The 13040-nt window shown below is 49.4% G+C and overlaps 1 protein-coding gene across 2 annotated transcripts in view; it reads left to right on the top strand.

Moving 5' to 3' along the window:
* LOC106747330 (protein Shroom) overlaps positions 1-13040 on the top strand; it is a 49999-nt gene that overhangs the window by 30752 nt on the left and 6207 nt on the right. Inside the window, exons 6-8 of one of the 2 annotated variants that reach the window (XM_014624739.1) lie at positions 9002-9620; positions 9974-10964; positions 11515-11662. In XM_014624739.1, the coding sequence (XP_014480225.1) occupies positions 9002-9620; positions 9974-10964; positions 11515-11662 (1758 nt within the window). Of the gene's footprint in view, positions 1-9001; positions 9621-9970; positions 10965-11514; positions 11663-13040 lie in introns of both variants that reach the window. The other variant, XM_014624740.1, reaches the window with a different exon arrangement.

Below are 13040 nucleotides of genomic sequence, written 5' to 3'. Positions count from 1 at the left end.
AGTGTATACTCAAGGCACGTTTCTAAAGGCTCGCGCATAAATCATGCAACGCGTCCCGCCGGAGTGAGTTCGCGCGTTCATTCACAAGTGAAATCAAACTAAGTAGAAAAGTACGGAGGCTCGATTCGGGCTGAGCAGAGCTCGCGGTCCTCTTATCCGGCGCGCTTTCGTTCTCGCATCGAAATCGCCCGTCGTCGTTCGTTCGTCTCTTCCGCGCGCGCCCGCTAAACCGCGAGGAAAGTTTCGCCCGCCGCTGACAAGTCCGCCGGTGTTTTCCCTTGGCAGGAAATGCGAATGGATGAGGAATCGAGCACTCGACCCGAATTTCGTCCGTCGCCGGGACAGACACTTGTCTGCCCGAGAGAAGTCGAGCTGTTTACGCTCCCGCGTACACGTTACACACATACTACGCATTCTGATTTTGTAAGTGATGTCGCGATCAACGATGGGCGCAACTGTCATTTATATTGCGCGCGTGCAGCGGGTTATGAGAACCTTGTATCAACAGGAAGCGTACCGATGTCGTTGCTTCTTAAACGCGCGCATGGCGCATATGTGGAACGCGTCGCATTGATAAGAAGCCCACTTTGATGATTTTTAATGCTCAACGAGCGACAGTCGCGAAATCGATGCTACTTTTCGCGCCTCATTAAAGACTCCGTTCAATGTTTGACGTAACTGGGATTAATTGTCGTCGTCATTTTGACTCGAAGATCGATGCGTTACACGATGCGAAGAGAAATAATGACAATAATAATAAATAATAGTTCGTTAACAGCTTTATTGGTCGCGCTGCAGTCAAGAGAAAAACGATAATCCAGAAATGAGAATAGAGCGCGTGCAAATATGTAGAAAATCACTTGGGGTACCGTGGAAAGTTCGATTTTACGTTATTACAAGTATGTAAATTTCACCGATAGATCTCATCGCCGTTTCGCACGGCAGAATCGGTAAATAAGGGGGAGCGAGAAGGAAACAATGTTTAATCGTCGATAGCAAGGCAACGACCCCAGCGAGACGTCTGTTTTTCTTACGATAGCAGCCACCTTTCTCGATTTGCACAGCTGACGAAGAGCCACATTTTTTTCGTAAATATGCTTAATGTACTAGCGCTCATTTCCCGAACAGTGCAAATATCTGAAGGAAATGTCCAACAGATATCTGTAGAACATCCTAATCGTCGAGATATTTAGAAACTCTCGTGTTAAAAGTGTTTCCCGTCAAAATATCTGGGATGTCGCGAATCCAATCTGCACCGGAGTAACCTACCACTGCGATGATCCCCACGAACGTCTGTGGAAATCCGTTTGTTAAACGTCTGCAAGACCCGAGTCGACATATTAGTCCCAATTTGAGTCTGATTTAGCTCTACGTTAAGCGTTCAGAGGTCTTATGTCGTGCTTCTTTGATGCTACAAGTGGGAACTTATTTCTGTTCTCCCCACTCGGAGATTTAACGCAGAATGAAAAATTTCGACCCGGGGAGTCTCTATTCTACAAGAGACAACCGCGATCACGCAATATCCGTGTTCTTCACGGTGCAATCGAAATTCGTGAGCTACGCACCATGATTCAATCTACGGTAGCTGCATGCTAAGCGCCATGGGAAAACACGGCGAGATACTCGGCTTCTGCTGCTTATGGCGATCCGTCGGGCAGCAGCTACCGACTCGTAACAGTACTCTTCGTTCTTCGATGTTGAGTAGGCGGAGAGAGAGAGAGAGAGAGAGAGAGAGAGAATACAAGTACATTGGCCGCAGAAGTGGTTTCCGCGAAGACGAGGTTGAAAACCGTAGCTCGCCATGCGAGACCAAGGACGTATCCTGCTAGGAGAACTTTATCGGGATCGAGGACTCTCAGCCGCAGGATCGACCCCGCCAACTCTCATTATGCGCTGCGCGTTCGAAACGGAAACGGCGTTGCGCGCGCTTCACCGAGCTTTTACGCATTACTCACGCATTATCATGAAGGTGTTTTCGAAATCGCAAGTGAGCCAAGGTCACCCACTCACGACGAAATAACACAAGGCGTTTCACTCATCGCGTTTACGCAAATCGTGCTTGTTTTACCTGCAGTAAGGCGAAGACGCGCGCATCGTGTCGGTCGCATCCGCTACCACCGTGTCGCGAGCGTTGCCTAATGGACTTATAATTGACGCGAGCGGCAATCAAGTACCGTTTCTACGTTGTCGNGAAAAGGCGTTACGGGCCTCGTTTTTTTTTTTTTTTTTTTTCCTATCAATCTTCCGTCGCGCATCCGCGTGTTTCCTCATATCCATCGCGGAAAGTCTTTCGGAAAGAGAGTCTCACGACGCGCACGCGGCGTGTTCGATCGCCGACCTCGAAAGTAGCTTGTAGCCCAACACGCGGCGATGATCAACGATAATCGGGCCCAGGAAACGATAGACGATAGCGATATACCGACGATAGTCAAGACGATTTTCACTTTTCGCTTCGCCTGCGACTCTCGCATCGAACACTTCCGCATCTCCGGCCGCCTCGGCGAACAATATCGTTCGCGCCCACTAATTAGCTTTTCATGTCTCGCGCTGCTTAAATCGCACACCTGAAGTCGAAAGGTCTCACGCCTTTCAAGAGTCGGGGCTTACGGAGCGCGTAAACCTAATGGGTATTGCTCCTGCGGGGGAGGGGGGGGGAGGGGATACGTGTGCGTGTGCCGTCGTATGCGCGCGACTCGAGAGATTCAGTTCAACAGATATTGATACGTGTTTGCATAACATCTGCCGCGTACGCAATAGCATCCCGTGTGAAAACAATAGACCCAGCGGTGAGACCGCGGTTGTGCCGGAGCTAATGATACCACATGCGATTTTCAGTCGTAGAAAGCGAACGACGAAGGGAAAATATCGCGCGCCGCTCGAGTTGTCGGAACACCTCGGCGCGCGCGCGCTCGGCGAGTTTGACACGGGTCACGTGCTTTATTCGCTCGATCTACGATTTCAAACGCACGATCTACATTCCCCTTCAGCCGAACTTGATTCGAACGACGAATCGAGTCTTCGAATCGCGGCGGCGTCTAAATCTCGCTTTGATCGGTACTTCCGGCGCGGCTGTTAATTCCAACGTTTAAGTCAGCCGATCAGCGCGGACGCATTAATATAAATTTATCCCCGCGTATCTATCGACGTCGTGACACATAAACGCGCATTCTAGAAAATTAGCATGAACCGGCGGACGTCGCTTGCGGCCGCCGGACGACCGGCTTTCCTCGTTCCGCCGGGCGCGTCCGCGTGACGATTCGCTCGAGCGAATAAACCGTCAATTGCCGCGATCGTATAAATACGGCCGAATATGTAAATCGTACGAGCACGGTAACGAGCTTGTAAGGCCTCCTTTCTTCCTTTTTCACCTTTCCGTTTCGCGGTTAATTCGCGTGCACGTATATATATATATGTACGCCGAAAGGGAGAAATACGCGTCGGCCTCGAGTTAATTACCGGGGTGTCGTAATGACCGATCGGCTTTCCCCGCCGCGATCGGTGTCTACCGATCGTAGATCTGCCCTAATGAATACGGGACACCGAGCATGCGACCGTATCGACGTATCGATGTTCGCGGTGTACTCTATCGGGGTACGAGACGCGTGGACGCGATCGTGCTCGCGTTCGAGCGAGATCGACGAGAGATCGGAATTGTTTCTGAATTTCAACGAAACCGACTACGTGCGCGTAATTAAGTTGTCGGCCGAAGGAGCGTTTTGTTCGTTGCAGTTTATGTGAGCATATCTTCTATGTGCGTGTGTTTCTTAATTATTTATTAATAATTATCGGATATTTATTAATATGATAGAACCTTACGAAACCTGGGGGGAAAATAACGTGTTTTGTTTCTTGATTACATTTCTAATATGAATTCTCCGTTAGTTGCAATATTTTTCATCCACGAACGATCGTAATGTATCTCGGAGATACGCTAATTTCCCCCATTGTTTTCCTCCGCTTTTTGAAACAATTTTTCTGTCAATTAGCACCCGGCTAATAAACCCAATCGTTAAAGTGGCAAACAATGAAGAACAGAGAAACAAAGAAGAAACATAGACAGAGGACGAGTTCGACTTCGAGGCCGTACGAGCAACGGCGATACATTGTAGCTTGAACGTGTGTCTAGTGGATACTGCGACTAACGGGGAGTTAATTAAATCGGCGACACGACCCACTTTCGTATAATTACGATACTTGAACTTGGAGTTTCGAGCGTTTGGAATTTTATTTATAGCGGTGATGTGTGCGAGCCTCTCTGCGTGGATCTACGCATAAATATTATCGCTTGGAAGCGTAGCGTGAATCACATCGATGTGTCATAGACGGGAAACACTCCTCTATCGAACTTTATAAAACACCGACCGCATATTTCTGCGAGCGTGTCGCGCCGGTAAATTATAATCGATACCCGCGAATCTCGCCCGCGGAGGTTGTTACAAATGCACACCCGATGCGCGGGGATTCCAGTGGACGACGTTCAGGAATCTCGTTCAGCCGTGACGTCCATAAAACGTACACGTACGTATCGGCAAATAGTCGGGACTATTATTCGCTCGCTCGCTCGCTCGCGAAAAACCGTCTTATCGCGCGCTCCGTGTAGAACCCTCTTAGCGGGTATATTTTTAAACGATAGCTCTTTGCGACTACCCCCTCCCCCCTCAAGACATTCGATCGGCTGGCAGAGACAGTTCTTATCGACTCCTCTCGGAACGGTGACTCTATCGACAACAAAACACCTCACCGGAGTTATCCGGTGTGCAAAGTCGTCGTCGGTGCGTCGTGATACGAAGACCGCAACGGGCACCGGCTACCACGGCGAATACATCACGGCTATCAATTATCGTGATATACTAGTACGTAAAGTGGCTACCGGTCAGCCGGTATTAATCCCGGTAATAAATTACTCGTTCCCGCGACGTCGTTAGGCGCGCTCGCTCCTCGCAAAAGTGCGCCCCATTTTATTGCGCGTCCGATAGCTCTTCCATCAAACGCTATCGTTCGCGCGTGAAAACTCGTCGCTGATACCGCTCATTTATCTAGCCGCGCTGTTAAATGCGCCATGGGTCTTCGATAGAGCCGGCACGGGAAGGGGGGAGATGGGCGATATTTTCTCGCTCTCCCGACGAGGAGAAGAAGTCGCGGGACCGCCGCGTGTACAGTCATTTTTATTCTCGCGGAAGTCGCGCGGCCGGGCGAAAATTACCGCTCATCCGCGCGAGCTTATATTCGCGACACGCGCGTTTGTCTTCCTCCTTCGTTCTTTGTGCGCGTGTTATCTCGGCCGATAACTATCTCTCTCGGTCGCGAAAGAAAGAGGAGCCGCGTGTCGTGAAAGGAGAGCCCGGTGCGTGTACGCAGTTACGTACGGTCGTTATTCGATGTAACTTTTAAGAGACCGTGTTCGTGCGCCCTACTCGTCGCTCTTCGTCGAACAGGATCGTTACTTATTTTACGAACGGGCCTCGTTACCCCGCCGACGGCTTAAAACCGCCGCGTACGTACCGCGGCGAAAGGCCGCGCGCGCGCTCTTTCACTCGCGAGATGTGTTTTTCAAATCGATTCGCCGGCTATCTCCTGCCTCGTAAAGGCATCGCGCCGATGAAGTGGCATTAATATTCGTAGTTGCGTTATTTGCGCGCGTTATCGTAAATTACGGCGGCGGACGGCCGCGCAGAGGGAAATCGCGATGCCGTGTAATAGTCACTTTTATATACCCGCGGTTGCCTCGCGCAATCGCCTATACTCACATTTATACGGCAAGTATATCCACTTACATAATGCGTTTGTTTCTGCGAATGACGCGTTTGGTATCGCGCCGTTTATCTCGGGAACCGCGCGGCGCGGGAATGTCCGTGACGTTGACGGAGTTCCCAGTTCGTTCGAATCGAATTTCGAGAAAGTTCCCTTGCGATCAAATTCCCCTCCTTTTATTTTGCGGGGGAGCCTTCGTTTGGCGGCCACGTGGTACGCACACGTGCTCCCACGACTCAGTTCACCAGCACATATTTTCTTGAATATTTACTTGCTCCGGCAGTTACCGAATCAGATTTCATCCGTACTGTGCTATCCGTATTAACTAATCATCCGATTAAACAACTGAATATCACATAATACGAAAGCTACATTAAACTTGCATATTCGTATCGCACTGATCATCAGCGTTGGGATTTATGTCTTACTAGAAACTCTGAAACCAGTGGTTAAAAGAGAGAATAGAATAGAATAGAATCAACTTTGCTACACTCCAGGATAAATTCTGTAAGAACAACTATTAATACATTATAAAAGTACAGACAGCTGTCGTAAAGAAAAGTGCATGAATAATAAGAGAAAAATGTAATGATGAAACACTAATTATTGATAATACACAGTGATGTATCACTAAATAACGATATAATAGAGAACCAAGAGTGAGATGAGGATAACATTGAAGAACTTGCGCATTGCAGTTTAAGATTATGATGACACGGAAGAAAGGAATTAGCTGTCCAACTGAAACGGTACAACTGAAATTTAGTTATCAGTTCGAATTTTCAGATGGAACGAAAAAATAGGTATAATTAATGTATAATTAAATCACACTGTTTATAAATCACACGACTTTGCATCGCAATGTCGCGTACAGGAAAACTTGTACTATACGTGGAACGGATTCTTTATCACGTCGGGAATACGTGCCGGAGAACGGCCTCGAAACGGGTCCCTCGCGTGATTAGAATTCGGACGCAAATTTTACTTTCTGCCCTCCTCATTGAGTCATTTCATCGCGGCGAGAACTTTCTTTCTTTTCGTCCACGTGAATACGCGCGCGACCCGAAAGAATTCAGACCGGCGAAGTAAGCCGGAACAAGTTCGCGCGAGAGCCATCGCGCGACGATCGTCGCGAGGATGAAAGCAAGATGAATCTCGCTACGTTCCGTCGTGTTCCGTCCAACCGCTCGAAAAATAAGAAGATTAATGCAACGATTATTAATGGCAGATTACCGCGTCACTTTTTTCCCCCCATCGAGACAGCGGCGAGCCCCGAACGTACGGATCCGTCGCTCGGGAATAATAATAATTTCGACGTTTTAGCGACGCGCGACTCGTAAACTCACGGACCGAGTCCGACATCGGTCGCATTACGCGTTACATACGTTGTCATAAATACGGACGGACTTAAATCCGGCACAATGCATGTAACGAGGATATTGTGACAGCAACGGCATTTCAATGTCAGCTCATGATCCGATTAAAGAAGAAAAATCGACGCGGCTACGAGGGCTCGCGCGCTTTGGATTAAGTCGGCCGAAGGACCCTCGCGAGTGCGCTCGATAAATGATAAATGTCGGAACGACGCGGCGATGTCAGTGCTGCGAATGTTAGTCTCGCTCCGGTGATCTCTATCTTCCGCGGCAGGAACGCTCGCTCGCTCAGGTAGATCGTGTCTCGCGTGCCCGTAACTTCTACTTACACAACGCGAAACAGGAAAACAGATCCGCTCGAAAGAGCGCTCTTTATATTACGGCATCGCGACGCATTTTGTTATATGGATATTGTTGCGTCTCGAAGAGGGAGAGAGAGAGAGAGAGAGAATCGGTACGACCGGCCTGATTGTGAACCGGTTCTTGCGGGGGTCGCGCAAATGGCAGAAATGATGGCGAGTATCAATATTCCTAGTGTAAAAAGCACCTTTACGTCTCGAAATCGCACTATTGATGCGAGGGTACGCTGTCGGGACGATAATATACTCGCGTGTAAAGCGTACGACCGTCTCGTAGTATTCCGGGAATTCTTACGAACATTCTTGTGAAAGAGATAGGCGATCTCGTGAGAAACCAGTAGAACCGTAAAGGCACGCCGAGGAATTAAAATTCATGCGACACGTTGATGACCGCATCCGGTCCCGATTAAACGGTGCTCTCTTATCACCGACTAGTTCTACGAGTTTCACGCGTAACGCACATAATAACTATGACTTCAGTCAACGGACAATCCAATTTGCCGTGCGCCTCGCATTGTGAATGAGTTATTGTAATTACGTGAATCCGCGCGGACGATGATACACTTATTGCGTCGAACGTCTCTCGCGATTCTCTTCGAGCCTTTATGTTCACCCGCCTTCATTCACATACTTTGAATCGCAGATGTATAACAGACAGATTTTTTCACTGAGTTAATTAACAAACCGAACAAACGGTGAAAGTATGCAACAGCTATAGTTACGAAATAACCGTCGGACTTTTTCACCGTGTTGCGACGTTGGTTATGTATGATTACATAATCGTAGGAAATGCTCGAAATATCGCTCGCTTAATATTTTGCTCACGATCGATTTAACATTTCACTTACACGCATGTTCAACTTATTATTATTCCGAAAATATGCGTAATGATTTTCCCTAGTCCCCGGCGTGCCTAACATTTTAAAAAAGATTGTAGGCGTACGTGATACCATTTAGCCGCCACGTCATATGTATACGCGTGTCCGGTATGCGTCGGAGACGTTCCCGCTTTAAATACGACTGGGCATGAGAATCGGTCGTATAAAACGTGAAGACCGTTTCGTCGTTTTCTTACGAAATGCGTCGGCGTATTTCGGATTACGACGAAATCAAAGCCGGCCAGCCGCAGACGGGTACATGGGCCAACATGTCAATAAATTTCCCCAACGATGAACTTACAGCAATTTGGCTAACTTACGTGTCTGTCGAAGTAAAATGGGAATTCGATAAATCGTGTCTCGACGCATCGCCTAACGTTTCTGTCGGAATGAAAGCACTCGTTAGAAAATATGAATTAGCCTGCCAATTTGAATGAAATGATCGTCGAATATATTCCTTTATCCTCATGGTTATTTTTTATTAGTAATTTTTAATATTTTAATCAATTTAATATTTTAATAGTTATCCTTTTATTAGTATTATTAGATATTGTACAAGTAAAAAGGAATTTGAATTATACGACGCGGACTTCTTGCTGTCATACATATACCTGTACGTGGAAATTGATTTTGGTTCCAGAAGCCAATCCAAGGCTTCCTACTTGGCTTACAGACGAGAGCGCGGCGCTCCTGATAGCGAGGGTAGCTACAAGAGAACGATGTCGCCGACCTCTCGACTGGACGATTGGCCGCCTCCTAGGGACCACGACGACCCTGTGCTATTGCGGGTGACGCCGCATCATCCGTTGCAGCAGCAACAGCACCATCATCATCACAACAATCATCATCAACAGCAGCACTCCGACTTGTCCAAGTCGCACAGTGTGGACGCTCTTCATCATCGTTTGGACGAGAGACCCTCCCAACAGCAGCAACCGCAGCAGCAACAGCAGCAACATTCGGCGGAGGTGGTCAATAAGCTGTCGCACGAACTTAGCAAAAAGCTCCAGGCCAGCGAGGCGAGATCCCGCGCCAATAGCGAAAACAACAACAACGACAACCTCGAAGACCGTCATCAGCATCACCATCATCATCATTACCAAGAGAAGAGGCATACGGAGAAGAGACACGAGTACGAGCAACGCAGGGAGCGACTATCGCCGCAGAGCGTGGAGGTCCTTAACGACAGAAACCGGCAGCTGGAGCGGGAACGTCGGAAGTTGGCAGCGAGCTGCGAGCCCCTATCTCAAAATAGAGAGGTGAGATTATCTCCGGATATTTACCTTCGCGTAATAGCGATATTTGCGTGTTTTTCGCGCCTCCGCGGTCCACCTATTTTCGCGTCTACAAATATAGCAATGTCAAGGACGTGGCGGATTCAGTTCACGCCTCTGTAACATTCGGGCTTCTCACCGAGCTCGTGTGACCCGTTCAGAACTTCACTCCGCCGTTCACCTCTCGTCGTTGTTGTTCCGCCGCTCCGACGTACCGCGTTTCAAACGATACATTCTGGCCGATAGTTGATAACTTTTTAATCGCTCAATTTCACGCTTTGTCGCCCTACCGCTACTCCCCTCCCGATTCACGAGGCTCGAACGGTTGCTTCCAGAAGCAGCTGCGCGAAATCGGCGGCCCGCTCACCGGCGACGACTTCTTCCGCGAGAGGAGCGCCACGATCGAGATGACCTCGCAGAACATCGAATTGCTGAATCGCCGGAACGAGAAGAGGACAGAACGCGGCACGACGACGTCGGGCAGCACGATATCCACGTACTCGATGAGCACCACGACGTCATCGATCGCGACGACGACGATGATGGCGGCTTACGACAACGGTTGGTCGCGGGCCGAGACGCAGAGCTCGATAGAAGGTACGATCTTCCCCGAGAGACCACCACCTCCGACGAGCTCGCCGCCGCGTTCGCCGGACAACGTCGAGAGCCCGAGCCCGCGAGGAGCTATTCCGAGACGATCGGGAAGCTGCTCGAGCTCCTCGTCCTCGGGGAGATCGGTCGACGCTCGCGTATCGCCGCGCACCTTGCTGTCCAGATCGCCGCCGAAGAACTCCCCGGACTCTCTAACGAGGAACGAGGCGCGAATCGAGTGCAACAGGAAGGTCTCCAGCCCGACTCAGACGGACAACACGGGTTCTTGGAACAGATCCAACTCGCCGAGCCGGGTGACGATGAGTCAGACGAGCCCCGAAGCGGAAAAGCCGTCCTCCAAGTTCCGCTCGGTCGGCGGCGGCAGGTCGCCCGCTTCCTCCATCTCGAGCGTCTCGAAAGCCTCATCCTCGCCGCCGAACTCGCCGGTGGACGAGGAGGACAAACTGTCGCCGACCTCGTCGCTCTGCGTGTCGCCCCAGCCGGGCATCGAGGGGCTGACGTTGGTGCAGCGCACGGAGGTCGTGCTGCGGGTGAACGCTGCTACCAGCGACGCCGCCTCGCAGACCGACACCTTGGAGGACACGGAGCGGGACTGCAAATCGCCCAGGCCGTTTCCCGAGTCGAGGAAAAAATTGCCGGAGGAAATCGAGTGCGAGGAGCTCAGCAGAGACTTGGCCAGTCAACTCAGCCCCAACGACAAGCTGGTGCCTATACTCGGTGAGTCCCGATCTTTATCGTACTGTCTCAATTGCATGAGTAATGACCGAGGGCGAGTATCATTCGTACGACGGTTTCGCCATCCGTCCCGCCGTATCGTTAATAAACGTCAATGTACTTGATACACAATTAGATAAGTTATTCAATTTTTTCACCGCGGAACTCGCGCTGACATATTTACGATCTGTCTAGCCGCGGTGTCGCATTCGCGCGTCGTCGCACGCTCGCCTTACGGTGCGTGTGAACGTGTGCGTGCGCGACGTACGTGCGCGCACGCGCGCAATTATCATCCGGGACACACGGGTGTGTCGTTCGGGAGCGACGACCCTTCATTTTAATAAGCGCTAATTTAATCAACCATACGACTGCGTTATTCAATTATACGCTCTCGCCGGTGCCGCGATATTCGATGCAATCCCCTGTCGCATTATGGCTTCCATGGGGCGCGGAGCTCCCTCGAGCGTGAAACGAAGCGCGCGCACGCGCGCTCGCCGAAGGAGCACCTGATGATGTAGTTTGATTTATTCGTTTTTCGTTCCTTTCTTATCAGTCCCAGCGCCGGAGCACAAGAAACCCACCGACTACGTTTCCGGCCTGTTCAGGGTGGAGGCGACCTTGCAGCCACGACCGAGGCGACGGCTCTCCCTGGAGGAGTCAACGGCCTCCTGCGGCGAGGACGCGGATGCGGACGATAAAAAGTAGGTTTTTCGAATCGAAGCCCGCTTAATTAGAGCGTATTTATGAGCCGGCTGGCGCTCCGATATCGCGCGCGCGGGCGCCTTGTCTTCATCCGACTGTGCGAAGGGCCGGGCCGAGATTGCTGTTACGTTGCCGAGGCAGATAAGGCCCCCGCCGTAAATATAGACCAAACGTGATAATTGATAGTTTTCAGCTCGCGAGCGCGCGCGGATTATGTGCTATTAATCAAGTCGCATGTCTCGAAATACGAAGGGGGCTCATTACAAGTGCAAATCCGCGATTCGCCTCGCCCGACTTAATTGGCCCGCGTTGTATCCCGAAGACACCTTGTAATTTTAATGAACGGCCACGCGAAGCTTCTTTTTCCGTTAAAGTCTCGTACGCGCGCGCGACTCTTATTTCAATCTCTTCCCGATCCCACGAGATCTCACGCGCGTTCGCATCGCTCCGTGTGTGGTCGCCGCGCGTGAATCCTTCGAGGATTCTTCTTCGTCTTTTTTGTCGAAAAGCCGCCGAATATACGCGTGTTTATCGTACGCGCGATATCCGGGGAGGGGGGAGGGGGGAGGGAAGGAGACGAATGAAAAAAAGAGAACAAAAAGAAAAGTGACACGCGTCCGAAGATATCTCGTTCCAAACGAGACGCACGTACCAGTTCTTCATTGCGTGTGTCGTTCACGTGGGTGTAAACGGCGAAGTTCCTGGCGGATGCATCGTTAACGAGCCTCCGAGAGATTACCGAGATTTAATTATCTCTTTTTAGCGAGGCGATAAGCGCCGTGATTCGACGGATCGTCGACAGACGCCAGGAACGTGTCGCGCGAACAAACAAGCGGCGAATCCGCCGACTGACGTTTCTTCTTCGCGACTCGCCTCCCCGCTCTCGTGTACAGAAAATAAGATTGCTTTGGATCTAATAAAATTTCTTCGATCGAAACAAATTTGTCTCTTGGAATGGAGCAAACAAACGAATATTTGATTTCTCAAGCAATGAATATCTTTACGTCAAATAATATATTTTTGTATATTTCCCAAAGAAGAGAAGCTCATTTAAGTATAAATATTTAAAAGTAAGAGCTTACAAGCTCTTGTCCTGGTTTTATGTTTTCACTCATATATTAGAATGGTTATCACGAATAATAATTAATTATTTGAATGAAGTAACGTTATATTAGACGAATATTAAAGAACTTCTCTTTTAGCGTGTTTCAGTGGAACAATATTTAATATAATGAAATAAATTTTTCTTTTATTAAAAATCAAACATTATTTCCTTTAAGTACAACATAGTTTATTTTAACGAAAGACCAATATTTTCATTCAAACGATAAATTAAATTTGATATTAAATTGTGTTGTTCATATTAAACAAACCCAA

The sequence above is a fragment of the Dinoponera quadriceps genome, unplaced genomic scaffold (genome assembly GCF_001313825.1).
Source record: "Dinoponera quadriceps isolate SergipeBrazil2010 unplaced genomic scaffold, ASM131382v1 scaffold2305, whole genome shotgun sequence".
NCBI classification, from domain to species: Eukaryota; Metazoa; Arthropoda; class Insecta; order Hymenoptera; family Formicidae; genus Dinoponera; species Dinoponera quadriceps.
This window is presented reverse-complemented; position numbering and strand designations above follow the sequence as displayed.